This window comes from Doryrhamphus excisus, linkage group LG6 (assembly GCF_037039965.1).
Source record: "Doryrhamphus excisus strain RoL-2023G ecotype Guam linkage group LG6, RoL_Dexc_Guam_v1.1, whole genome shotgun sequence".
Lineage (NCBI taxonomy): Eukaryota > Metazoa > Chordata > Actinopteri > Syngnathiformes > Syngnathidae > Doryrhamphus > Doryrhamphus excisus.
The window spans coordinates 4,343,902-4,368,638 of record NC_136362.1 but is presented as its reverse complement, the minus strand read 5'-3'; the positions used below and the strand labels follow the sequence as shown (position 1 = coordinate 4,368,638).

The following is a 24,737-nucleotide window of genomic DNA, read 5'->3' as shown; positions in this document are numbered from 1 at the left end:
AGTACTTTCATTGCTACGACTCCCAAGCAAGGTTATCACTGAAGGTCCATGACTGGCTGGCGAGTGAACACGTACCCTGCTTATTTCATGACCGTCACACGCATCCCTGCACACCACCTCCATTAATGCCCTGCCGTAGCTCTCGATGATGGTGAGGTTCTCTCTCTGCAGTTTGGAAAAGCCATCTTCAGGGGCTGTGAGACGCTCCCACATCGCCCTTCCTGCTAGAAGGATAAACACAAACAAGTTTATGGTCGGCAAACTTTTATACACCATATGCCATTTGCAAGATCTCTGTGATGTACCTGTCTGCAGAGTGTTTGGTTCCTCGGGTTTCTGGGCAATTTGAAGGTAGTACAGCAAAGAGCCATAGAGATGAGCCCGCAGACGCTGGTATCCTCCTCCTTTAGAAGCACCAGCGTTAGAAGAATCCATGTGGGAAATGTGAACGCAGATTGAAGGTGGGGAGGTTGATACCAACCAGTAGAAAGGATGAAGTCCAGCAACTTGCGAAGGACAAGATGAAGGGAAGAGTTTGCAATGGAGGCAAAGCCAGATGTAGATTCTAATCCAGCGCCTTGCTGATGCTCAGACAGAACCGATTGGCTGAGGTGAGCGGTTAAGGTGAAGACAGCGCCAGCGACGATAGGCATCAGTTCTCCTGCTGCATCGTCAGATAAAACCTAAACAATGTGTGATATCATCCATCTGTATCATCGAACTGGACCGGTCCACGTTTTCAGATTGACTCGCTGACCTTGTCGTGAAGATCTAGCAGCAGGTCTCGGATGATTAGCTGTCTATCTTCCACTGCTATAAGATCAGCGGGGCAGGCGGTCAGCAGCGTCTCCACCAGGCTCCTCCAGGACTGCAGCGCATGTCTCTTTGCACTCAGACTCCGACGGACACGGTTACGTTCCACCACCTGCTGCAAGATGGAGTTCACCTCCTAAAAAAAAAAAGTAATAATGAGCATGCGTTTTATCCAATGCATGATTGATTCCTAAAACCATTTTAGTTCACATACCTCCATTAACAGGGGTCTCTGTCCAATGGCTGCCATGCCTTGCAGAGCATTCACCTCAGCAACCAGCACTCTATGGAGCAACTGTGAGGGACATGTGAGACATCTTGACTTGTAACAGTCAAATGTCAAAATGTATTGTTGTTCAACAAACCCACCTTAACATTGCACACAGTGTGCCCTTGCTCATTGACGTGTTCACAGTTGGAGATGACTTGTTCTATCTGAGGGCGTTCAAAAAAGTCCAGCTGCAGCAGCTCAGGCATATCTTGGCTAAAGTCGATGGCGTCCAACACACTCAGCAACTTCCTGCGTACTGGTGGCGTCCAACAAGAACACAGAGACAGGAACCGTTAACCGTGTTTGCTCTCAAGAAGCAAGAATGGGTGAATGACAGCTCTTCCATGACAACCATGCCGCAATGTTTCACTTGGAATAGGAATGACATCAAACCTACCTTTAGAAACGGAGTCAAAGTGTAAGAAACCACTGACCGATCTGGTCTCCTCCTCCATGCCAGATTCTCCTTCAGCTAAAAGAAAATGTAAATAATGACATGCAAGTTGGCCAAAGTCTATTATTGTCACCACAAACGACAGTTATTGAAGAAAATAGTCTGATGGGTATGCACGCCTACCTGCATGCTGGACGTGTGGCTGGTCGTCGAGCAGCAGGTTGACGAGGCGTTGGGTATGTGAACGCTGACGGTTCAGTGATGTCACCCTCAGCTCAATGGCTGCCGTTTTCAAAAGCCAAGACATCTGGGAGAGCGCAGCAATCTGGTCCCCTGAAGACAGAAGACGGAGAAAACAGGTCATGCCTTGTACGGCATAGCGAATGCGTTGAAAAAAGTGCATTGCAGCTAGGAAACCAGCAGAGGGTACTGTCTTGCAAATCAATTCACTAGATACTTCCAAGCAGGGAGATGAGTTGACAAGACGGGAAGTGTATGTAACCGCATGGTTTTTAAGTGGAATACTGGCTACAGTATGCCTGCATTTTTTATTTCTTAATGTGTAAATAAATAAAAAATACCAACTGTGAGAGTCATATTATATAGGATTGAGTACCATTTATGTACATAATATCCAATTCCATACCATTGTGACAGCGCTACAGCAGAATTTGTGTGCGGTGTTGGAACTAAGCACCACTGTTGCCACGCTAAAGTTAAAGTTTTTTTTAAAAAAAAGGTCATAAGACTCTACGTGCGTATGTCAGCATGCTGACACAATGTGACCTTCAAGGACTTGTTGCTGAACACAAAAGTCTGAGTGCTGCACACTCACTCACCAGGCAAGATGAAAGGTAAGTGTTGCAGATGAGAGAAGAGGAAGTCCTGGCTGGTCCTCAAATAACGCATGGTGGGCCCAGAGGTTTCAGAGGAGGCACACAGTTGGTAGATCACCTATGAAAGCAACAGGAAGTTTCTTTCAAGGGTGCGGAGGGCCTGACTGCCATGGTGGAGTGTCAAATGCCAAAGTGTCATGGTGTAAGCAGAGGAAGTAGACCTGGTAGCAAAGCTCAGCCAGGTGAGGTGCATGCTGGGTGAGCACAGGTCCAGATCTTTTCTCCGTGCCTCTCTGCAAGAGACTCAAGATGGCGTGCAGGCAGCTCCGAGGGCATCCCAACACACCTGTAACATCCAGGTATGGTTTTCTACTACATCTGATGCTATTTTCTTTGGAACGTGGCGGTCCCAAATGAAGCTAGCACAAATCAATATCAACATTCTGACCTTGGTCCTGCAGGTTAGTGGAAGACACAGGCTTCTTGACTTCGTAGCCCAGTAGATACAGTGCCAGATTGGGTGTCTTCAGCTCCAAAGAGGTGATGAGCAGGTTCAGGATATGAATCTGGGTTTCATGTCTTATTCGCGCCACCTTCTTTTGACAATCCGAGTCTATATGCATTTACAGAATTTGGAGGAATTGAGAGTGCAAGTTATTCATCTTGCAGTTCAGCAATATTCTGAAACGAAGACAACAAGTGACACAAGACAAGGCAAGCTGCTGGTCACTTACCGTTTTCTGTCTCTGTTCCTTCTTCTGCCTCATCATTGTCCAAACATTCCACAAAACCTGCCATCAGCTTATCACTAACAGTCTTAGGGAACCAGGAAGAAACAGACCGTCAGAGAGGCAGTCATTAGATCTTGGAGTAGTAGTAGTAGTAGTAGTAGTAGTAGGTGCATAGTTGAAGAAAATATTTTTGTAGTCATACAAATATTCTGTATTCCATGTTGAAGTGAATAAATCATATGATATGATTCCTGCCCATTGTTGTCTCAAAATATCCTCAAGCATTGCAAAAAAAAAAAGTACCTGGTCATGCGTAAAATCCCCAACAAGCCTAACTTGAATGTTTGGGTAGTTGGCGATGCGACGCAAGATCTTGGCACTCTGGAAGGCTGCCTCAGGGTTGGAGTCGTTGTGGTATAAATATCTGACAGTCAACACAAGTACGATGTTGATGGCACCGGTACGGAACAATATCACAACGCCATGGTTAAAACAAAGATTACCTGGCCACATTGACTATGTGATCTGCTCTGCGGGTTTGAGGACTGACCCCCTGCAGGAGCTGCTCCAATGGGGAAACCAGCAAAGAGGCCTGGCTCTCCCTGAGGAGGTCCATGAACACAACCTCCTTCTGGAGGGCCAGGTCCAACAGGCAGAGGCAGTGCAGCACGGCAGACTCCAGGTGTTTCTTTCCTGATGGACAGATTGCATCATCATCAGGACAACCAACCATGAGTTTTGTCTGTTTTATTGATGGCAGCCTGCATTCTCTCTGACCGGGGAAGGGGGCGTAGGTGTCCAGCTGGCGTACACCCTCCTCCAGGACGCTGAGGCAGAGCGCCAACATGGGGGAGTCATTGAGCAGGTGGAACATGATGCTGTGGCCTGGTGGCTTGTGGGCTGGGACCTGCTCGCCCTGCAGCTCCACCATCTCCTGAACAAAGTCTGATGGCTGCGGCTCATAATCCCGCAGCAGCTTGTGGAACACTTCCAGGGTAGCATCGGCTACTTCCCACTGGCAAAAGGCACAAACACAAATGAGAACACTCGTGTGTAAGGGAACCTCAGGATAGCCCAGCACTTCACCTTCTCAGCAGGACGTCGGTACGCCCTGGTCGGGAAAGCCAGAAAGACAGAATCACGCAAGAAGTTGAGGTATGGTTGGAAGCCTGGCACACGTAGCCCTGCACCCAAATTCATGGGAAGACTGCTTTCCACCAGCGTGCTTATCAGATGACAGAAGCTTCGCGTCAGAGGGTACTCCTCGCAGCTTGACTCGATCTCGTTCAGCTCGACCTGAGGAGAGAGAGCAAGACAGCAATGCAAACATTCATGCATAATCATGCAAATCAAAATCTTTATTTTACCAGATGCATGCCAGCTTAACATTCTGAATAATGACTATCATTATTTGGGTCTCCACTCACCTCAATTCCAGCAGCCTGTCTTTGTCCTGGGGCACGCACTGTCTGAAGGATCTGTGGCAGAACAACAACTTTGATGCCCAATATTTCAAACAATACAGTATCACGACAGCACAAACGCACATGGGCACTGAAAATCATGCAAAGCCAGCTTTTATGACACACCAGAGGGGTTCAGACTCACCTCTTGAGAAAGGAATAAATGCACTTGCTATATGTATCCGCTACGTGTACACCAACCTGCGTGTATTCCAGTGACTGCCACAGTGAAGCTGCAATTTCAGGTGACTTCCCAAAGGCAGCCAGGCAGCGAAGCAGCTCAGCTTTCAGGACAGGGGGAACGCTACACTGTAGCAACCCCAACATCACAACGACAGGGGTCCACTGGGGATGCTCGCACAATGCCAGGCGGGCATTTTCACTCTGGAAAATACAATACATACAAGGGGGTCACACTCTTTTCGGCAGTTATGGTTGCCCTCAGAGGGGCGCTGGTAACTGTGAAACCATATACATGTATCATCGTCTCGTGGAATCTGAGAAATGAGTTCTATCGATACATGCGATATGCATGCGATACAGAGACATTCATTCCCGCCCATGTAGATGAAGTTGGGAAATATAAAAACCGAGGAAAACATACCCATGTGATGACTGTAGCCAGTAATTGCAAAAATGAGGTGAGTCCTTCCAGTTCCCTATGTGTGATGCCCCGTAGAGGTGGGTGGCGGTAGTGCGCTGCATCGGGGTTTGGTAGGTCCCTTCGTAAATTCTCGTGATAGAGCATCAGGGAGTGAAAAAAATGCTCCCATGACACTGGACTGCCCGATACTCCCTGGAGGTTATCACCTGCATTAAAAACACAATACACTGAACATGTGTACATTCTGATATACTGTGTATAGCTGTGTATAGCTTACTGTGTGTAGCGCCATTTGTTTTAAGCAGGCTGAAACAGTAGTGGGCACATTGAGGACCATTGGCAAGGCCTTTCAGCATCCTGAGATAGGAGATATAAAGGGTCGATGGCAGAAGGTCTCCCATTTGACGCACAAACTTGGACAGGACCACCTGCAAGAACACAAAGCAAGAGTTGAAGTAGGCAGAACTTCTCCCTGAGGAAACTTCATAAATGTGATGGTCACAGGTTGCTTTTACCTGTTTATGCGGGGGCCTCTGCATTGCCATTCCCAGGTAGGACCCTTGCAGTGAGGTGTGCTGTAGGGACTCTGTGGGGCACCAGAATTCCAGACCCAACTCTAAGCCAAATGGGTCCTTGCTGTAAAACTCTCCTATCTGTAAAAGCAAAAGATGCCACAAGTGAACCAAGCAACTTCTAATCACATGCGGTGAGGCTCAAATTAAAATATACTGTATTACAATATGCAGTCACTGTATATTATATACTCAGTCATTATTATACTAGGTCTGCCACCCAGGATTATGTACAAGACTGACAAGCATCATGAGGTGGTCCAAGTCCTTGCGCAGGGACGATGGCGGCTCATTATCCATTTGTAAAGACATATGCACCAAGCGGGCATCCTCATCAGCACGGTTGCGGAGCTGCTTCACCTGTACACCAAGCAAACATCATGTAAAATTGAATAACTAAACTTGTCTTTTGCTGCAACTTAAGCGTAGACCTCATGTGAGCTCGCACCTTCATTGGCATGAGTGCCAGAAAATCTGTAACGACCGAGTGAAGGCGGCGAATATAAAACTCTTCCTGGAAGAAACTCTCACAATCGAGAATGCCCTCTTTAAGGAACAGGAAGACGTCTCCCAGGACAGCCTGGTCCGCAAGCGCTTCGTCTGCCTCGGTGAACTCCACCAGGGCTGTGGAGAAAAAGACAGCTTGAGAAACGTGTGTTACTTTCCAAATGTAGGCAGATAAGAGGGAAAGAATAATGTGAGATGAGTCTAACCGACACCCTGTGGCAGCTGGGACAGGGCTCTCAGGGAAAGCGCCCAGGTCAGGCGACACACAGCCTGCAGACCTGGAAGCTTCCATGGCTGGCTGTCCGTTAAACGACTGTGCACTGCAGACACATACTGTCTCTCCGTTAGCAGCGGAAGCGTCTGGAGAAGATCTAAAACAATAAACACGCACAATGTATCGGAGTTTGTGGCTTTCACGCACGAGTTGTTAAACAATAATTGATGGCTAATTTTCCCTTTTATCAATGAAGGAAATGCCTTACCTTCCCTATCTTCAGTCCCCTGCTCGATGAAACTGACATCCAAACAGTACAGGAAGGCCATGACCACAGCCAGACTCACACAGTCCAGTGAGCCATCAGCTTGCGCCGTTACCGTCTCCAAATGGCCAATCAGAGCCAGCGTATCGTCTTTAGTCAAAGGTGATTGGCAGGTCCATGCAAACAGGCTGTCGGCAAGAGCCTGACGACATTCTTTGATGAGGTCAGAAACCTGGTGACAACAGTGAACGTGAGGAAGGCGTGTGACAGCAGTGACATCCACATCCAAGCTGCTTTGGACCCTTCCGTCCTCACAAAGCACTTGCAGGTGGCTCAGCCTTGTTTATTATTTATATTTCTTGAAAAAGACAAAACGAAGCGACTGAGCAATGCTCCTTCATAATTCTAAAACTACAAATCAACAGACTGCAGTCTTGTGGTAAACAGTGCATCCACACCACGTCACACTTTCTCCTACCTCCTTCCTGTGCTTCTCATTCCCGAGGCCACGCTCCTTCTGCAGCCGTTCAAACTCTCGTGTCAGATTGATCTCGTTCACCAAGGTCAAGATGCGTTTCATCAACCCCTGGCTCATCAGTTCATCGGTGAAATGCGTCGTCAATGACACAAGCTCTCCACTGAGTGACGAGGAGAGGGAACACACCAGGTGAATGACTATCGACACTTACTGCAATCACCGCAATATTATTAGCTTTAAGTGCCCGACTGGTCAAGAAACCCAGTGGACTAAAGCTAGCAGTTACCTCAAGTCCAGGGTGAAAGTCTTGCCATGACGTGACTGGATAAGTGTGCGCAGAGAGTTTGCCACACAAAGCTTGCCATCCCAGTAAAGGAGCACTGCCACCAACCCACGTGTCAAACCAGGAAAGTGGGACTGCTGCTGCTCTCCTGGGAAGAAAAATACAGATATTCATACACACTCATATTACCTTGAAATAAATCTTAGCTGTAAGTGCAAAATATTGTCATATGCAGTCAAAGTGTATTTGTGTGTGTATACACTGTGTATTTGTCTTACCCGCTAGCAAGAGCTCCAGAGCTGCTAACTCTCCAATCTCAAACAAGTCACTGAGGATAAAGGCCTCTGAAAGAAGCTGCTCTGGAAGGAGTCGTGACCCCTGCTGACCTTGAATGGTGATGCCTTCTGTGCTGGCTTTGCGTACCTTCTCTCTCTGCTCTGCACTCTTTGGCTGAAAATGATGACAGGTTTATTGAAAGTGCATCAAGTTATCAACATGTAGCAAAATGCCACAACATAGGCTGTGTTTACGTCAGCTTACCGGGTTCTTAAAGAGGGATAGAAAGTGCGGCTTGTGTTTTTTCAGCTGCAGGTCGAGCAAATGGAAGCTCTCAGGTTGTCTCCTCAGCACAGCCCCCTCCACGGTCTCCCATAGCTCCTTCAGAGGCCCCCACAGACTGGCTCCTAGGTGAGTACAGAAGAATTAAAATGTCTCATCACGCAGACACGCTACATACATGAAAATCACTACATACATTCTTGCTTAATCTCCAATGTTATACTGTATAAAGAATCCATATGCACTCTTGTGCATGCATTTTTCACAGGGTAATTTTCTCTTGTACATTTTATTCAACGGTATGGTATATGGAGGTTGTACATTTAAAACTGTTCAACGCTATTATGTAAACAAGATCAACAGCTACGTTGACATGTTGCATGTAAGTATATTATATAAAATACAAGGCTGTTCTTCGTCTAATGGATACATTTTACTCTCCAAATAAGTACACTTGTCTTAGTCGGTAACCGAACTGCTTTAGCCTAGCAGCTCCAGTGTGAACACCGGGCTTACCATGTGGTAATTATTTTTGAAACACAAGAGGTGTGGAGCTTTAACTTAAACAACTATGTTTATTTGTAAGATACCGTCAACTAGTTAACGCTGTGAATGAGTTAAAACGATACAATAAGAAAATGTGGTTCATACCCGAATTTACCGCCATCTGCGCCGCCATGACACAATCGGAAGGGCGTGTGTGTGGTGGGCCTTTCTTCCCCGCCGGAGTGAAAGTAGAAATATTTACGCTTTCATAAACATATTCAGTGAGTTTTCGCCACTTTAAATCCAGAATTGAAAATAAATGTGAAGGTAGGAACGTCAAGTTCGCGCATTCGTGAATCTATTCGGACATCATGTGTAATTCTATCAGGCAGGGTCCTAAGAGCCTCTTCTACAGGAATTGTAGTTATAGCCTTTACGTATATTCGATGCGTTATGCATTTAAATTGTGCTTTTAAAAATGTTAATGTGTTGTAATTATTATTTGCATGTATTTATAAACGATTATATATTTGTTTTCTGCCAAGAACCCGTAATTCTAAAAGCGGAACCTATATTTGTTGGGTCTATGTCTACCCGTACTAATTTGGCGTAACACCAGAAATTCATGGCATGACTGCTGTAGAAAGCGGTCACTACCGAAAGTAAAGCATATTTTATGAATGGTAACACGACTTACCGTCCTTTGATGTTAGGATAATTGGTATTTAGTATTAAAAAACAAACAATGGCGCGAGTTGTGAAAATATTTCGGACTTTGCGAAATCATTGGAAGAAGTCTGCATTTGCCGTTTGCGTCCTATCTTATGGAGGCCACTGGCTTTATGGTAAACACTGGTGAGTACCAACAACATTTGTAACAGTAACAACCAGCATATTCGTCTTAGGTTGGTTCATTCATTTCTCCTTTTAGTGACAATATTCTGAGGAGAGAGGCCTGTCTAGAGGCCAGGGTAAGTAACCCATGTACTTAGGAATCAACCAAATGAGATAAGACATGCCATAAGACATGATTTTAATGTACTTTCAGGAATTTGGACGTCAGCTTATTGCGCCGCACGAGCGCCTAAAGAAAGCTACTGTGATCCTGAACCCAGCAGCTTGTAATGGGTAAGGAATATTCACATAAATGTTCAAATAAAAATCATAGTTGTGTGTATAGTGAATGATTCCGCCTCCACAGGAAAGCCAACGGTTTATTTGAAAAGAATGCTGCCCCTATTTTGCATCTGGCTGGCTTTGAGGTTACAGTGGTGAAGGTATTATATTTTCTATATAATCAGAAGGTGTATTTGCAGATTCTGCGTACTGGTAGTCATGTGTCCTTGAGGAGAGTACGAGGTAACATGCTTTATTTCTCCATAGACCGATTATGAAGGTCAAGCCAAAAAACTGATGGATCTCGTAGAGCACACAGACATGTTGATTGTCGCTGGAGGGGACGGCACTTTGCAGGAAGTGGTCACAGGTTTACTGCGACGATCTGACCGCGTATGTGTACTCAACCGCTGTGGTGGTTCATACGCTGCTGTGCGTTCAGATACGTGTCAATGTTTTGTGTGGACAGGACACATTCAGTCACACGCCGATTGGATTCATCCCACTGGGCTCCCAAAATTCCCTGAGTGTCGGCCTTCACATCCTCAGTGACAACAAGGTCAAGTGAGTATGTTGCAGGGATGAGCCAAGTTGGAATGACGGCCTTATGGATATTTGTGTGTTTTCGCACAGGGACATTACGTCAGCGACACTGTCCATCCTGAAGGGAGAAACCGTGCCTCTGGATGTCCTGCAAATCAAAGTGAGAAACTTTCCTCATGAATTGGGATTCATTCATTTATTCTCACGTTTGTGTTCTCAGGGGGAGACAGACAAGCCGGTCTTTGCACTGATGGGACTGCGATGGGGTGCTTTTCGAGACGTGTCTGCAACTATTAGCAAGTCAGATTTTGCATCACCTAAATTGTGTTATATATATATTTTTTTTAAATGACATTGCTTCTGATCATGAAAAAATCTATTTTTGCATAGATATTGGTACCTTGGACCACTGAAGACAAATGCTGCTCATTGGTTTCAAACCCTCCGGGTAATTTTCTGCATCATTTTTTTCACCTCTTTTTACACGTGACATTATGATGTACTTGTCAAATTTGCATAATACGAACCCCCCAGGAGTGGCCTTTACTCCGTGAAGTCACAGTGAACTACTTGGCGCCCACCCTGCGGCCCCCTGACCTGTCCCCTCATAAGCCCCCCAGACCCAATCTGCTCCATCGCATTATCCGCCGGCTGAAAAACTACTGGAACCCCCCCCTCGAAGGTACTACGTATCCACAAATGTGCCGACTCGTGCTTAACACGACGACGTGTTGTGTTCAGAGGCTCCAAAAGCGGAGGAACCGGAGCAGTGGAAGGAAGAGAAGCTGTCCTCCGTCGAGCTGTTTATTCAAACGCACAACAAAAACCCTGTGGAGCGTGTGAGTATATGTGTGTATATATAGTGTGTATATATATATATATATATGTGTGTGTGTGTAACATGGCAGACTTAGTTATTCAGAGCTGACGCTTCAAATGAATTTTGACGTGAACTTGCAGCGAATCAAGGATTCCATGATGATCTGCACGGAGCCCGACCACATGACCGTGGGAGAATTCATCACCGCGGGGTCGGTTGAGTTCTTTACGTTGAACAATGCAACGCCTTGACATGCAGAAGTCAAAATAACTCAATCCTCACAGAAAGCAAAAACATCAGGACCCAACAGCGCTGACGGAAAACGCCACTCAACGAGAGGCCAGCGCTTGCCGGCTCCGGCTGCCTGAGGTCAGAGGGCGCGGGAACGAGCGATGGCGTTGGTGTGACAACGTGTGAAGTTCACCTCTGTGTTGCCTCCCCGCAGGGCGCCGGCGGCTTCTACAGCATCGACAATGAGGACTACGAAGCCATGCCGGTGGAGATAAGACTGTTGCCACGGAAACTGCATTTTTTCATGAGCGCAGAGCGCAGACGGCAGCTTCTGTCGCAGATGCAGTGAAGGAAGAAAAATGCCACCACACCCCCGTGGAGACAAAAATAACACAAGAGCACCTCCTTTGCCAGCCTGCTTTTGTCTTGGCACATGAACCATAAGCTCATACGTGACATAATATTGGTTCAAGTTTTCCATTTTTTGTACTAGAATACCAATATTGCTCATGTCTGTACTCATTGTCTTACTAGTTGGATGCTTGTATACATAACACCCCTATAGTCACTCATAATACAGTAGATATAATCTGAGAAAATGAGCCATTTAAGACATAAATAAGACTTTGGGGAATCAGAGTTGAGCCTCAGCGTTAGCCCGTGTTAGGATTATTGTTACTGTGCCTGTTGCCAGATAAATACTAATACTCATTCTAAAATAAAAGCCTGCCGTTGGCCATGAAAACACAGACTGAATGGATGATTTATTCATCATCATCATTGATAAACGTTGCACTTAGTAGAGTAGAAAAGGTACATGTACTCGCATGTGTGCATACTTTTGCTGTCTTGGACATTCAGAGTGACCGTCTGTACAAACAAGTGTCGCTGATGTGTGACGCGTATCCGTGTGGATTTACACCGTGAGTGTCTGTGGAAAAGCAAGGCCGGTCCAAGGCAACACATTAGTCCCATGTGTTAAGAACATACAATATAATGGACTACCATGTAAAAATAAGCATGTTTTTACACATTTTTCTTCTTTTAAATACAATATAAATTGCACTTGTATAATAAGAACAATTGAGGAAGCATGGGGTGGAATTCCAATAAAGGCTGTCGGACGTCTTTCCTCTCATTCTCATCTGAGAACGCCCGACCTGAAATGAAATATCTCCGTCCTCGGTGTTCCAACATGGAACAAAATGGTCATCCAGACTGGCAACGCGATGGATGAACACCTCCGCTTTGCCACACTTGGTGGCACTCCAGACTTCACTGGAGGCCCTCAATGGGACGCTGATGAAAGGACAGAAGCCGGGGGGTGTGAGGGTGTGTGTGTGTGTGTGTGTGAAGTGTCTGAAATTCACCAAGGGCGGTTAAAGCTTCTCTTCAGCTTCTCCCACAACAAAGCCCACAAAGAGAACTTTGTGGCACAGAAAGAGGATCTCCTTGGCGTTCCCTCAAAAAGATCGGAGAAAATGAAGCTGATGGAGCAGCTTTAGCAGCCCCGGCCACAAAAACACGACCGGGCTCACGGAGAAGAACTCAGCTTACACCGGGGGTGTTCAAAAGGCGGCCCGTGCCACATTCACAATGTGCCGTTTAACAAGAAAATATCAAATGGGAAAGCCAGCAGTCATTTTACATGAAGAAAGCCCAAATAGTAAGAAAGAAAAAAACCTTGTGATTAACAAGAAAGTCATAATGTGATGAGAATAATGTTGAAATATTATGAGAAAAATATATAATGTTCTTTAAGATGTAATATTTTGAGAAGCAAAAAAAATAATATATAAATAGTAATTTCTTGAGAAATGGAATATATATGGGAACGAGATATTCCCAATATTCTAATTTTGAGGGTGTAATAGTTGATAATAAATAAACCCATTGGAGAGATCCACTTTTATGCGGGACTACACGTGTTTAAAAAAACTCAGGTAGACTAAAAATGTCAACATTATTTGTTAATTTTCCTCATAATATTCCATATTATACTTTTGTTCTAAATGGCTGCTGACATTTCCATCTTCCATGTTATTTTTCAGAAATTTTGTTAAATTCAATTTTTTTTTCGAACATTACGCCTGCCGCACATGGCCCCCGGGCCACATTTTGGACACCTCTGTGAGACAAGGTCATATAGAAAAGGCTGATTATTGCTTATTTTTGGAAAGGCAAAGAGAGTGGTGAAGCCTCCTCCTCCCAGCACACCTTCAGTGTAGAAGACAAAGAAAGAGTGCAGTGATAAGAGCGCTGCCGAAGCAGCACCGCCGGCCCACAGCCAGTCCAGTCCAAAGCAGCACCGCCGGCCCACAGCCAGTCCCATCCGAAGCAGCACCGCCGGCCCACAGCCAGTCCCATCCGAAGCAGCACCACCCACAGCCAGTCCCATCCGAAGCAGCACCGCCGGCCCACAGCCAGTCCCATCCAAAGCAGCACCACCCACAGCCAGTCCCATCCGAAGCAGCACCGCCGGCCCACAGCCAGTCCCATCCGAAGCAGCACCGCCGGCCCACAGCCAGTCCAGTCCAAAGCAGCACCGCCGGCCCACAGCCAGTCCCATCCGAAGCAGCACCGCCAGTCCATTGCCAAAGGACAAAAAAATTAAAAAATAAAAAAAAAGAGAGAAAGTGGGGCAAGGGTCAGGGTGAGAATAGCGTCTCCGTGTGCGTGTGAAGGTTCCTTCAAGCCACCACAATCGGCGGCCATCCCGACTGTCCGAGGCTAGCTAGCTAGCTAGTGGCAGCAGAGGTTGTCTATGACCAGAGTGACGTCGACGGCGTACACCTCCAGCAGCTCTGCCAGGAAGCAGCGATCGCCCTGGGGGTCCAGCCCCATGGCCCTCACGTGCTCGGCCGTCAGCACGGGGTCAGCGCTGCCCGCAACCTCTGACAGGATGTGAAAGATGCGGTTATTGAGCTCCATGAAGAACCTGGTGAAAGGAACGGAGGTTAGCTCGAGAAGCCATATCACCGCCGATGATGATGATGATGATGATGATGATGATGATGATGAACTGGGCAGGGACTCACACAATAAAAAGATCCTCCTCATTGGCCGTGGAGTCTCCATCCACCTCCTGAGAGTACTGCAGCAGTTGCCTAGGGACAGGGATTGGCTGTTAGAGTGGGGTTGGACCCCCAAAGGTGAGCGTCAGACTGCAAGGTAGAGGTCAATAAACGGGGGGTGTATCCCTGCTGACCACCATTTCTATGTCGGAATCATTCAGCGCCACGCTGCTTCCACAATAATGGCTGGAACATTCGTGCACATTTAGTTTCTTTCTTTCGGCTTTTTCCTTACGGATGAGCCTGGGATTTTTTTAATACCCTGTAAGAGTGTATGTATATATATATATATATATATATATATATAGATAAGCGGATGAAAGAATGAATAATGTTGCACTTTTGTTAAGGCACATTGAATCATGAACTTCTGAACATCTCCAGCAGCACTTGAGGTGATTTCAGCCATTTTGTTTTAGGCCTCCCTAAAGACTTCCACATCAGGAAGTTTCCACACTCTGCGTGCACAAGCGGCAGTGAAGAAATTGCACCAGCTCCACTTCGCATGCGATGCTTCCGTTACACGCCGCCCAGTACCTCTGCTCGCTCAGCTTCCTGTAGCGCTCCTTATCGGCGGCGTTCAGTCGCAGCAGCGGCAGCAAATGGCTCCTGTGCGTTTTCACATTTTGGTTATCGATGTAAAGATCGTACAGCTCCTTCTTCTCCTGGAAAATCTTCTCTGTGGTGCCTAGGAACATATAGGAACATACGCACACATGCCGGGATCAGATTCCGTGTGGTGTACTAAATAAATGATCATTCCGGGTGACGCGCCACTCACAGGCCACGTAGGACTGCTCTGTTTGCAGGGCGCTGATGTCAGCTATGTTTATGTAGAAGAAAGGTCGGAATTCCGGCACAGACACTCCCATGGCGGGTAACGACACATTGGCCAGGCTGCAACAGCAGTACACTGACAGGGAAGAAGGGAGGAAGGGAGGAAGGGAGGAAGGGAGGAAGGCAGGAGCAGACTTTTTGAACAAAATAAGAACATTTGGAACATTCAAACGCTGTTCCTCATCCTGTCCATGAGGCGGGGAGGAGCAACAGAACATAAACAGAAAAATGGCTTATTTTGCATCCTACCAAGTATAAACACATTATAATGGGACTACACTACACACACCTATTTTCCTGAAAACATTCCTTATTTTCAAATGCAAATGTTGACAGGTATGCCCATAAAAACTGCGTGCACATTGCGGTACAAACTCCGACCGAGCTTCTCACCTCGATAGCAGACCACGCCCACAGGCGGCGGCGAGAAGATGAGGAGGCGCTTCCTCAACAGCGCAAACTTCCACAGCACCATGATGTGCTCCCCGAAAAACTGCACGAACTGGGACATGCACCCGGCCGGGTGAGTGATCTGCAGGGAGCAAACGCCAACAGATACGTTGGTTGTGGGGACCCACGATACAACACGGCGTGTGACGGTCCGTGTCCATGACGACCTTCATTTCCGGGTGCATACAGCGGTTGATGGTGGTCACACTCAAGGTGGGGCAGGCGTGGACCAGGCCGTTTCCTGTTGGCGGGAGGATGGCCTTCTTGTCCTCATAGAAGGCCTCCAGTGGAGAATACTGACCCGGATTCTTCAACTGGAGTCTGCAAGTCATGGCAGAGGGGATGAAAGTGTACCAAAATAATAATAATAATAATAAAAACACATTGGTAAACGGAGTATTATTATCTATGTAAAGTTTTCTACTGGATCTCATTAGTCTGGCCTAAATTGTCTGTGTTGACCGCAGCAGCTTGATAGTAATCAAGAAAAAAAATAGCGTGAGCCTTCTGTAAATGGCAACAGTGAGCGAGTCGTGTATTTGTACATATTTGATGACACTTGAAGCAGAAGACCAGACGTCATACAACAAGGTCTTCTGTAGAAAAGACAAAGCAGTGAGACAGTAAACCAGGTGACGGACTCTCAGTACCTGACTTGATTCTCCAGGAAGTGCATGTAGCGGTACAGCAGCGTGTAGGAAGGCGACAGAATCCCCACGGACTTCATCCTGGCTCCTCGCTCCAGCTCATTGTCCACAGGCATGTTAGCAAAGCAGGCCAGCCCAAAGTAACAGCCTTTACGGAAATATCTGGAAGGGGGACGGACACACTGGGATCAGCGGCGAGCATGGAAGCACAACCGCACGTGGAAGGGTGGGGGGCGGTGGGGGTACGTACATAAAGTCATGAGTAATCCTATGGGAGCCGCTGGCCATAGCCTTGAATTCCACTCCATCCAGGTTGATGTCATGAGGCAAGCTCCACTCTACCATGTTTCCTGCCGGAGACACACACACACACACACGCACACGCACACGCACACACACACAAGGAAGTTTATCAATGCTGTCACATCCACTACTTTCATCCTGGCTACTTCCTCTTACTGTGTAGTAGAAGTAGTAGTAGTACTGAGGCAGGCCCAGTGAGGAAGTGCAAAGTGATGCTTAGTAATGTCAATAAGTACAAATGGATATATTGATAAGCAGAAGATGCACCGTCCACCACAATAAGTCATGGTGGGAAGCAGTGAAAGGTCTTACTTCAATAAAGGCTGGTCAATGTCTCACACTGGTCTACTGGTCTATGTGTCCTGTGATTGATTGACAGCGACCTGTTCAGGACGTACCATGCCTCTCAGCCAAATGAGTTGGGACCATATTGAATTCCTGAACTGTGGAAATGTGTTTTTTCAAAGCGGGCGTCAGTATCCCTTTCCAGCATCATAACAAATATACGCATACGTATGTGAATAGCATCACCGGGTATGACATCTCCAAGGCTGTCTCACCTGATCGAGTGTTAAACGTGACCACAAACACGGCCACTATCTGGTCTTTTTCCTCCCACTGATCTCTCCCAGTCACATCCGGGAAGGGAGCTCCGGGCTGACCCCGAGTATGTGCCCGGCCCGCCGTGCTTCTCTCTCGGCCACCGACAACAGCCGTTGGGCTGCCGGTGGCGGTGGTCGAAACGTCCCTCCTGCCGATATCCGTCACCGCGAGGCCGACTGCTATGGAACTTTTCTTCCCCGCAGGAACGTCCTGCTTCTCCCGCAGCGGAGCAGGTGGCGACGGAGCCGCCCGGTTGGCGTCGGACGGCGGGATCTCCTCCCAGTCCAGGAGCGGGGCTTTGTCCGACTGCTCCACCATGGCGCTGGCAGACCGAGAGACCGAAACGAGAAGAACTGGACGCCCGCGAGAATCGAGGAAGCTAAAAGTGCGTCATGGCTGGCGGTGTTGTTTTGGTGCCATTTGTAAGCTCGTCACATCGCTGATGGCCGGAAGATCCTCCTGCTCCTTTCGCTCGCTCTCTTTTGGTGACGTCACCACTTCCGCCCACGTGTCCACGGCACTGGCTCACACCGCGACCTAATTTAGTTGAATCCTAAACGTAGTTTTATTCAGACACCATCAGCGAGACGTTCTCTTGTCCTTAATTGGCCCTCGTGTTGTTTAAAATGCATAAATGTGTGTTTAATCACAACAACATTTTATGTCCAATTAAAACACGAAAACTAGAAACACTGCAGAGAGTTTGTAAACAATGGAATTGCCAGACGAACGTGTGACAATTAAACGTCAACCCGGTGACGTTAATTACTTAAACAGGAAGTCGTTTGCACCAATACATCGGCGTTTCAGCGTGGCGGCGAGGAAAAGAAGGTCGTCTCGTTCGTGAGTAGAAAGTTGCCTCATCATAAAATGCATAAAATGGACGTTATCGGAGTTCTGGTACACACATTTGGGCATCGATGAATCGTCCATATCGATGCTTTCTGCTTCATTTTAGTGGGAGTTGTATCTGATTTGTATAGAAGCCGGTTGATGATTATGGGATGAAAAGTCCAAATTATGAGCTAAAAAAAGTAAATTATGAAATGAAAGTTATAATTGTGACAATTATGAAAAACAACTCAAATATAAGATAAATAGGTTGAAATGGTGAGCTAAAGTGGTAAGTATGACACGCGTCAAGGAGATCAATCATTTCGACTTGAAGCTAATGGTTATGACTTGGCATCATTAGGGAACAATAGTGTATATGAATCCAGCCCACCAATGCAAGGCAGTGTGGAGCTACCAATGCAATATCGTTATTCCTAGTCCATCAGTAGGCATGCCCAGATCAGCGGGACTCCAGCTAGTCTCCCTCTCTGTAAAAAAGGCCCCGGCATGGCAAAGCTGTTTGACGACATCAGCGAGAGGCTGGTCTTCTCCAGCTGCGGAGAAGAAGGCAGCAGCAGCGACAACTCGGACGACTGCGCCGCCAGACTGCGAAGCCCCAGCAGCCCCGTGTGCAGGACACCGAGGGTGCAACGCCACCGCGGTCGGAGCAACGCTTTATCCTCGCCTTTACGTTGCACCAGCCCCATACCTTACGCCTCCTGGAAGAAACTGCGGGTCTGTGACTCCCCGAGCACACCCAAGGTAGGGGCGTCTCCCCGACCCTTCTACTGAGATTTAACGCCGTAGCCACATAGCTCCTGAAATGTCTCCTTTTTTTGCGTGTGCAGAGTCTGTTGTTGAAGTCGTCGCAGCCTTACTCCACCGTTAAGATCAATTCAAGGACACGGCGTTCCAACTCGGTGGCTACAAACCTGCTCCAGGCGCCCTCGGTCAACGTGAATCCCTTCACGCCCGACTCGGAGCACAGGAGCAGCCAGCCGCAGTGGAAGCGCAGCTGTAGGAGTGATAGTGATGACGATTATGGACGCAGGTAAAGTCCTGGGGTTCCACTGTACACCCGTTGGCTTGTAATCTGGCATCACGGCAGGTGTCAATCACAGTGAAACGCCACACTTTTCAGTATGCTGGCCAACCTCCTGATCACAGACCACTTGAAAATGTTGCACTGTTGGCTCTTAAGGAGGCTCCAAGTCCAGCTTCAAATGCAAAAAGAAGAAATATTTAGAGTAAGTGAAATAGCTTAAGACCCTCGACACTGAAAAATACCCAAATCCCCCTAAAATGGAAATAAAATGTCAGAAATAACTGAGTAATGAATAGTTAATCATTCCTGTTAATCAGCTCAATGGTTGCTTTGGGGAGGTAAGTGGGAATGTTGCTCCATGGTGGTGAAGATGGCTTCAGGGAGGGCATCCACTGTCTGGAACTGAGGTCTGTCTCCTGTCATTTGTTTCTCTTCTATAAGAAATAATGAAATGATAAATAATCCATGCCAGTGAGAGTGTAGTTTTAGTGTATTATTACTGGAACACACACATTTGTTTTATTGTATGACTAATAATGTTATGAAATGCATTTTTTATCTTTCAGATTGAAACACAGCCTGACATCATCAGAGGAGGATGATGACTACTTCCTCCCACCAAAGGTACGGCTATTTTTATCACAGACTGCTTCTCCACATCCTCGGCTGCGTCATCCTCGCCTGCCGCCTCCAGTTCCTTTCTTGTCCAACATGACAAACTGACGCTTCTTCCGGAATTCCTTGAAGGAACGTCTGAGGAAGTGAAGCAAATGATGTATTGGCAAAAGAACAGCGTGAGCTTGTGGCTGTGATCCAAGTCAACCGTCATCTTTGTGATGTGCGTTCGTGTGCAGAGGCAAGCTGTTCAAGCCTTCATGCTGTCACGGTACGAGAGCGACTTCCTGGAGCTGGAGCGCATCGGCGTGGGCGAGTATGGGACGGTTTACAAGTGCGTGAAGAGGCTGGATGGTTGCCTGTACGCCATCAAACGATCACGACGACCCCTCGCGGGCTCTGCCGATGAGTGAGTCCTGCAGCTTGACACTGCCGAGTCGTACACTTAGTCTGTGAAAGGATAATTGGTCGCTAGTATTTGATAAACACGTCATCATGCAGGTGAAATGTACAGCACACATGCACCACTGGGGGAAAAGTCTGGTCTAGTTCATGCTCAGAGACCACGTGGAACACACCGGTCAGACTAGATAGGACAGATCTAGTCTAGTTCATGATCAGAGACTTGGTAGGATACACACCAGTCAGACTAGATAGGACAGGTCTAGTCTAGTTCATGATCAGAGACTTGGTAGGATACACACCGGTCAGACTAGATAGGACAGATCTAGTCTAGTTCATGATCAGAGACTTGGTAGGATACACACCAGTCAGACTAGATAGGACAGGTCTAGTGTAGTTCATGCTCAGACACGCGTGTTGTTGTTGTTTTTGTTTTACTACTAGTAGCAGATGTTGGCATCGAATCTTTAAATGAAGGTTTTGCCTAAAGTTACTGGACACTCCGTAGGTGTGTGTGTGTGTGTGTGTGTGTGTGTGTGTGTGAAAGGTTGTCTATCCTGCAAGTGTCCCGTGACTGCTGCTAGGTCCATCTTCATTTCCATTGTCGTCTTAGGAAGCTGGCTCTGAAGGAAGTATACGCACATGCCGTTCTCGGCCATCATCCCCACGTCGTCCGCTATTACTCCGCCTGGGCCGAGGAAGACCACATGATTATTCAGAATGAATATTGCAACGGTGGGTAGGCCGTGGCGTCCAAGACAAGTGTGTGTAGTCGTGACGATGCCATAATGTGTGTGCGTGAGCCAGGTGGAAGTCTGAGTGATGTCATCAGGACCAAGGGGATGTTTTCAGAAGCGGAGCTGAAAGATTTGATACTTCAAGTGTCTTTGGGTCTGAAGTACATCCATGGTTTGGGACTTGTGCACCTGGACATCAAACCAAGTGAGTCTTGTTTTTCTTTGAACCTCCATGAAGGATGTTGATGATGATGGTTGTTTAGTGTCAATGTTTGTTTATCCATTTGGAATTGTTTTCTGGATGCCAAACTATAATAGTACAATCCTAAAAATGGGTTTTGTCTGAACATATTTGGCTTTCTGGAACACATTCTTTCTTATGGGAAGAATTGGGCAGGAGGAAAGGGGGGTCTTTGCCTAGGTGCGTGTCATGTTTATGGGGGACTTGGTCGGAAGGACATGGACTGTTCCAAATCATCATTTGCAATATCATGTGATCATTTAGCTACTTGGAGGCTTCCACTTTCCCATCAAGGCCAACCTTTTGTTGACAAATAGCTGCAGCATCTCAGCATTAAAGATGTAAACGTATTTGCAGGCAATATATTCATTTCTCAGCGCTCGCTCTCGAGCACGGCGGGTGGGGGTGAGAGTGAGGAAGAGGATGAAGGAAGCCATCCAGCGGGAGTCGTGTATAAAATTGGTACGTTTGTATATGATGGATAAATGGCATATGTGTGAGAGGTGCATCCGTGTTACTCTCTTTCCTCCCAAAAGGTGATCTGGGTCATGTGACCTCAACCAATAGTCCTCAAGTGGAGGAGGGTGACAGCCGCTTTCTGGCCATGGAGGTTCTACATGAGGTAAAATGGAGCCGTTGGATGAATAAATATATACAAGCTGTACTTGAAGTAGTTTGTTTCTGGTGTGCGCTAGGATTACAGTAATCTTCCCATGGCGGACATCTTTGCTTTGGGCCTCACGGTGCTGGTGGCAGCAGGCGCTCCCCCAATGCCCCAAAATGGAGAAGAGTGGCACCGCCTCAGAGAGGGGAACCTGGCCGTGCTTCCAAGGGAGCTCTCTGCTCCCTTCCGTGGTCTGCTTCAGGTTACCCCCCCCCCTTCCTCTGTGAAGCTTTGTTTTGTAGGGCAGAAAATCAACTGCTCACTCCGATTCCAACCTTTCCTTTTCCTTTTTAGTTGTTGTTGGATCCAGACCCGAGCAAACGACCTTCTGCTCGGCAGCTGTGCAAGCACAACGTCTTAAGACAGGAGAGGACCGGGAGGCTGGCGGCTCAGCTACGTCGAGAACTCAATGTGGAGAAGTTCAGGACAGCCATGCTTGAAAAGTAAGAGGGCAAAGTACATGAGCGTCAGCCATGTCACACGTCCATGTAGAACCTCCAGGATGCCGAGCAACGAAATGATTGAATGATTTTTCCCATAAGAAATAATATATCAATTAAAATAAGAACTTTGTCAGTTTCCGTCGTAGTAGCTTTAATTAACTGTACAATATCAGTTGCATTTGAATCACCTTAATTACCTTAAAATGCTGCAATGATCTCCACAGGGAGCTCCAGGAGGCCCGTGAGGCTGCCGAGTCCCAAAAGCGGAGCCCCGTGGCTGCCCTGCAGCTTCCGGCCAGGACGGGGTCTCTAACCAAGTCAGGGGTGAGGCTTGTGGGCAGGAAAACTGCACGGTCCATGAGCTTCGGTTGTCCTGGAGTGTGATGAGGCTCTTGGCTTCCCTTTAGTGCAAGCAAAGCGTTTGATGTGATGCTAAACCACCACTGTACTTCACTTTTAAGAATGTTTTTACGTGTGAATAAACATTTTAAGAATTTTATCTTAATGTGATGTTGCTGTTTGTTTCGTTTGAAGTCAACATGTACAAACTGGAGCAGGGACTTTCCAGTTATTACAGAAGTCAACTGTGGTTTAACTTCCTGTTTAAATACGTTTCATATCTGCTTTATTTATCCATTTACTTTGTTCTAAATCATACTGGTCTTTAAACTTCATCTTAGCAGCAAAGTGATGTTTTGTGTATCGCTGTTTAGTTTCCAAGTATTGAATATGGTGTGATCAGACGATTAGAATATTCGATGAGTGAAGAAGTGGAGAAGATCCACCTACCGGTGACTTCAGCTGGAAGGAGACAGAATGCCCCTCGGATGAAGAGCTGCTGCTTCCCTGCATGGTGCACACAATATTTGTATTCAACTTTTGCTAACTTGACTACAAAAAATGTTTCTAGGGAGGAAGGAGTCTATTTAGGCTGTTTCGGGCTCTGTTCGAACTTTGCTAGCATTAGCTAGCGTGTGAGCTAGCTTAGCTAGATGTGACGACGTAGGTAAGGTAAGTTAGCGTAGTTAGCTTAGCGTTAGCGTTGTCTTCAAATGTTTTTCCACGCTTGTTTCCGTTCCGTGTGAACTGCTGCACTTCTCCGGTGACTTTACGAACGCGTCGGCGGCCTAACAACCTTCCTTTTCTCGCCCCAGCGAGAGGAACTTTTAAATCATGGAGGACCTCACCAAGTTGTCCAGCGAGCAAAACGCCGCCTTGGTGGTGCTGAGCTTCCTCCAGGCGGACTGCAGCAACGCGGAGTACGGCAAGGCGGTCCTCTCCTTGGGCAAAGAACTTACCGATGCTTGGATCCAAAGCTGCGATGACGACGGAGCCATCGAAAGCGACGGACACCTGCCCTGCACCAGCATCGCGGCTTCCATCGACGACATAGAGCCGCTGGTGGAACTTTACTGGCCCGGTGCGTCCACGGTGTACTTATTTAGTACTATAGTTGACCTAATAATATAGATATAGTAGCTAAGGCTTAAATCGACTAAACACACAATTTTGTGTCTGTCCTTAACTGTACACAACAGTGCCTCCTAGAGGCGTTTCCCAAACACCACCACCAGGGGGCGTGTGTGTTTCCGACATGCAGTAGTTTGCATTGAATCCAAACCGATATCCTTTCGTAGGCGGTCGGGATGAGGCGGCAGCCCTGCAGGAGGTCGCCGCGGGACTGAGAGTAATCGCTGAACAACTTCAGCAGCAGGCTGTGGAGCAGGCGGCACGAAACCTGCACAGGAGCGTCATGTCCACACCCAGTGATGTATGCTCCAAAAGTTACCATGTGAAGTTACTATGTGTGTTACCGTGGAGTAGGATTCCTTCCTTTAACAATGTCTTATTTTCATAGAGTATGGAAAACCTCTTTATGACCTATAGTCCCTTTGCGATTCATATAGTATTATAGTTCTAGTATTTTTAAGTACGTTCTGCTGTCAAACTATGGATCTTAAACTGCTACACAATGATTGAATTTTGCGTTTTCAACATTTAAAATTTTGAGATCCTTCAAAGTTGCAGTATTTATCTTGGACTAGTTTTTCTAAAACTTTAATTTCCAAGCTGTTACCAAATATAATTTAGTTCATTTGAAGCCCAAAGTTGATTTTTTGTATTGTAAAACAGATGTATGACTTAGGATTGCCGATTGTGAAGATGCTCGTGTTCCATGTGCCGTACTGACTGGTCCATCCATGCGTGGTGTTGTTTTGCAGCAGTGGCTTGACCTCCTCAAATGTGAGGTGCAGAGGGCCATGAGGCAGGGAGTGGGCCTGGAGCAGCTGCCCCAGGAGAGGGTCATGATGGCCCTCAGCCTCACCTTGGTGAAGCAGGTGTGTGAACACGCCCCGCGACTGCTCAGAGGCCTCTTCAACACGGCGCTGCAGTACATCAGCCCCCCGAGGGCACGTTGACTTGAAATTGACGCGGGTTGAAAAAGCAGGAATGTGAACAAACGTAGCCACTTTTGCTTTTTGAATGTTGAGTCTTATTTCGAAAAACAGGAAATGGTGTGGTTTGAGTTGGTGTGAACTTCGTGTGACATCGTTTACAATGAATTTATTTTTGTTCCAAAGTACTGTACAGTATATCTGAAATTACCTCTGCTTTTTTCCACATGTTGAAGTAAATGATGTCGTTTTGGAATCATA

The 24,737-nt window shown here is 46.9% G+C and overlaps 5 protein-coding genes across 12 annotated transcripts in view; 3 read left to right on the top strand and 2 right to left on the bottom strand.

Annotated features, from left to right (window-relative positions):
• Nucleotides 1-8,883, bottom strand: part of nup205 (nucleoporin 205) — a 12,404-nt gene extending 3,521 nt beyond the window's left edge. For 2 of the 4 annotated variants that reach the window (XM_078791171.1, XM_058086833.2), the window contains exons 1-30: nt 8,641-8,882; nt 7,972-8,114; nt 7,710-7,881; nt 7,435-7,579; nt 7,149-7,308; nt 6,674-6,902; nt 6,398-6,562; nt 6,133-6,308; nt 5,928-6,044; nt 5,628-5,765; nt 5,390-5,540; nt 5,113-5,318; nt 4,710-4,892; nt 4,473-4,523; nt 4,132-4,341; nt 3,823-4,060; nt 3,549-3,738; nt 3,349-3,469; nt 3,049-3,130; nt 2,763-2,927; nt 2,536-2,660; nt 2,318-2,432; nt 1,662-1,811; nt 1,482-1,556; nt 1,183-1,340; nt 1,028-1,108; nt 758-949; nt 482-683; nt 306-404; nt 76-224 (exon numbers count right to left, since the gene is read on the bottom strand). In XM_078791171.1, the coding sequence (XP_078647297.1) occupies nt 76-224; nt 306-404; nt 482-683; nt 758-949; nt 1,028-1,108; nt 1,183-1,340; nt 1,482-1,556; nt 1,662-1,811; nt 2,318-2,432; nt 2,536-2,660; nt 2,763-2,927; nt 3,049-3,130; nt 3,349-3,469; nt 3,549-3,738; nt 3,823-4,060; nt 4,132-4,341; nt 4,473-4,523; nt 4,710-4,892; nt 5,113-5,318; nt 5,390-5,540; nt 5,628-5,765; nt 5,928-6,044; nt 6,133-6,308; nt 6,398-6,562; nt 6,674-6,902; nt 7,149-7,308; nt 7,435-7,579; nt 7,710-7,881; nt 7,972-8,114; nt 8,641-8,668 (4,416 nt within the window). In that variant the 5' untranslated portion in view covers nt 8,669-8,882. Of the gene's footprint in view, nt 1-75; nt 225-305; nt 405-481; nt 684-757; nt 950-1,027; nt 1,109-1,182; nt 1,341-1,481; nt 1,557-1,661; nt 1,812-2,317; nt 2,433-2,535; nt 2,661-2,762; nt 2,928-3,048; nt 3,131-3,348; nt 3,470-3,548; nt 3,739-3,822; nt 4,061-4,131; nt 4,342-4,472; nt 4,524-4,709; nt 4,893-5,112; nt 5,319-5,389; nt 5,541-5,627; nt 5,766-5,927; nt 6,045-6,132; nt 6,309-6,397; nt 6,563-6,673; nt 6,903-7,148; nt 7,309-7,434; nt 7,580-7,709; nt 7,882-7,971; nt 8,115-8,640 lie in introns of all 4 variants that reach the window. The other 2 variants (XM_078791173.1, XM_078791172.1) reach the window with 2 other exon arrangements.
• On the top strand, nt 8,398-11,934 carry agk (acylglycerol kinase). The gene is made up of 14 exons (XM_058086861.2): nt 8,398-9,330; nt 9,407-9,446; nt 9,524-9,603; nt 9,677-9,752; nt 9,859-9,984; nt 10,061-10,155; nt 10,225-10,294; nt 10,355-10,434; nt 10,525-10,582; nt 10,669-10,816; nt 10,876-10,973; nt 11,095-11,165; nt 11,239-11,323; nt 11,400-11,934. Exons 1-14 carry the CDS (start codon nt 9,221-9,223, stop codon nt 11,532-11,534), a joined length of 1,272 nt encoding a protein of 423 aa, XP_057942844.2. The 5' UTR covers nt 8,398-9,220; the 3' UTR covers nt 11,535-11,934.
• dennd11 (DENN domain containing 11) lies at nt 10,880-23,627 on the bottom strand. 4 transcript variants are annotated; one of them, XM_078791180.1, is made up of 12 exons: nt 23,268-23,627; nt 22,870-22,926; nt 22,278-22,481; nt 17,057-20,043; nt 16,444-16,543; nt 16,197-16,355; nt 15,714-15,867; nt 15,490-15,628; nt 15,041-15,172; nt 14,797-14,947; nt 14,224-14,292; nt 10,880-14,123 (listed from the first exon to the last, which is right to left on the bottom strand). In XM_078791180.1, exons 4-12 carry the CDS (start codon nt 17,415-17,417, stop codon nt 13,928-13,930), a joined length of 1,461 nt encoding a protein of 486 aa, XP_078647306.1. In that variant the 5' UTR covers nt 17,418-20,043; nt 22,278-22,481; nt 22,870-22,926; nt 23,268-23,627; the 3' UTR covers nt 10,880-13,927. The 4 variants fall into 4 exon arrangements, with proteins under 4 accessions (XP_078647306.1, XP_078647305.1, XP_078647307.1 ...); XM_078791179.1 differs by having other exon boundaries at nt 23,379-23,627; XM_078791181.1 differs by lacking the exons at nt 22,870-22,926; nt 23,268-23,627 and having other exon boundaries at nt 22,278-22,501.
• wee2 (WEE2 oocyte meiosis inhibiting kinase) lies at nt 17,808-22,560 on the top strand. Its single transcript, XM_058086849.2, has 12 exons — nt 17,808-17,942; nt 18,433-18,695; nt 18,782-18,984; nt 19,545-19,602; nt 19,833-20,002; nt 20,609-20,730; nt 20,803-20,937; nt 21,331-21,435; nt 21,510-21,595; nt 21,669-21,839; nt 21,932-22,080; nt 22,305-22,560. The coding sequence occupies exons 2-12, from the start codon at nt 18,441-18,443 to the stop codon at nt 22,462-22,464; spliced, it is 1,614 nt and encodes a 537-aa protein (XP_057942832.2). The 5' UTR covers nt 17,808-17,942; nt 18,433-18,440; the 3' UTR covers nt 22,465-22,560.
• On the top strand, nt 22,689-24,737 carry bida (BH3 interacting domain death agonist). Of its 2 annotated transcripts, none has more exons than XM_078791188.1 (4): nt 22,689-22,933; nt 23,235-23,500; nt 23,718-23,851; nt 24,303-24,737. In XM_078791188.1, exons 2-4 carry the CDS (start codon nt 23,254-23,256, stop codon nt 24,498-24,500), a joined length of 579 nt encoding a protein of 192 aa, XP_078647314.1. In that variant the 5' UTR covers nt 22,689-22,933; nt 23,235-23,253; the 3' UTR covers nt 24,501-24,737. The 2 variants fall into 2 exon arrangements, with proteins under 2 accessions (XP_078647314.1, XP_078647315.1); XM_078791189.1 differs by lacking the exon at nt 22,689-22,933 and adding an exon at nt 22,948-23,091.

Coding starts and splice junctions, on each gene's coding strand:
- agk (XM_058086861.2), top strand. CDS start 9,221: ATGGCGCGAGTTGTGAAAATATTTCGGACTTTGCGAAATCATTGGAAG. Junction 9,331..9,406: donor TGGCTTTATGGTAAACACTG/GTGAGTACCAAC, acceptor TTCTCCTTTTAG/TGACAATATTCTGAGGAGAG. Junction 10,583..10,668: donor ATTGGTTTCAAACCCTCCGG/GTAATTTTCTGC, acceptor CGAACCCCCCAG/GAGTGGCCTTTACTCCGTGA.
- dennd11 (XM_078791180.1), bottom strand. CDS start 17,417: ATGGTGGAGCAGTCGGACAAAGCCCCGCTCCTGGACTGGGAGGAGATC. Junction 15,868..16,196: donor TTCCTGGAGAATCAAGTCAG/GTACTGAGAGTC, acceptor CATGACTTGCAG/ACTCCAGTTGAAGAATCCGG. Junction 15,629..15,713: donor GTATGCACCCGGAAATGAAG/GTCGTCATGGAC, acceptor TGCTCCCTGCAG/ATCACTCACCCGGCCGGGTG.
- wee2 (XM_058086849.2), top strand. CDS start 18,441: ATGGCAAAGCTGTTTGACGACATCAGCGAGAGGCTGGTCTTCTCCAGC. Junction 21,596..21,668: donor CCATGGAGGTTCTACATGAG/GTAAAATGGAGC, acceptor GGTGTGCGCTAG/GATTACAGTAATCTTCCCAT. Junction 21,840..21,931: donor CCTTCCGTGGTCTGCTTCAG/GTTACCCCCCCC, acceptor TTTCCTTTTTAG/TTGTTGTTGGATCCAGACCC.
- bida (XM_078791188.1), top strand. CDS start 23,254: ATGGAGGACCTCACCAAGTTGTCCAGCGAGCAAAACGCCGCCTTGGTG. Junction 23,501..23,717: donor GGTGGAACTTTACTGGCCCG/GTGCGTCCACGG, acceptor ATCCTTTCGTAG/GCGGTCGGGATGAGGCGGCA. Junction 23,852..24,302: donor TCATGTCCACACCCAGTGAT/GTATGCTCCAAA, acceptor GTTGTTTTGCAG/CAGTGGCTTGACCTCCTCAA.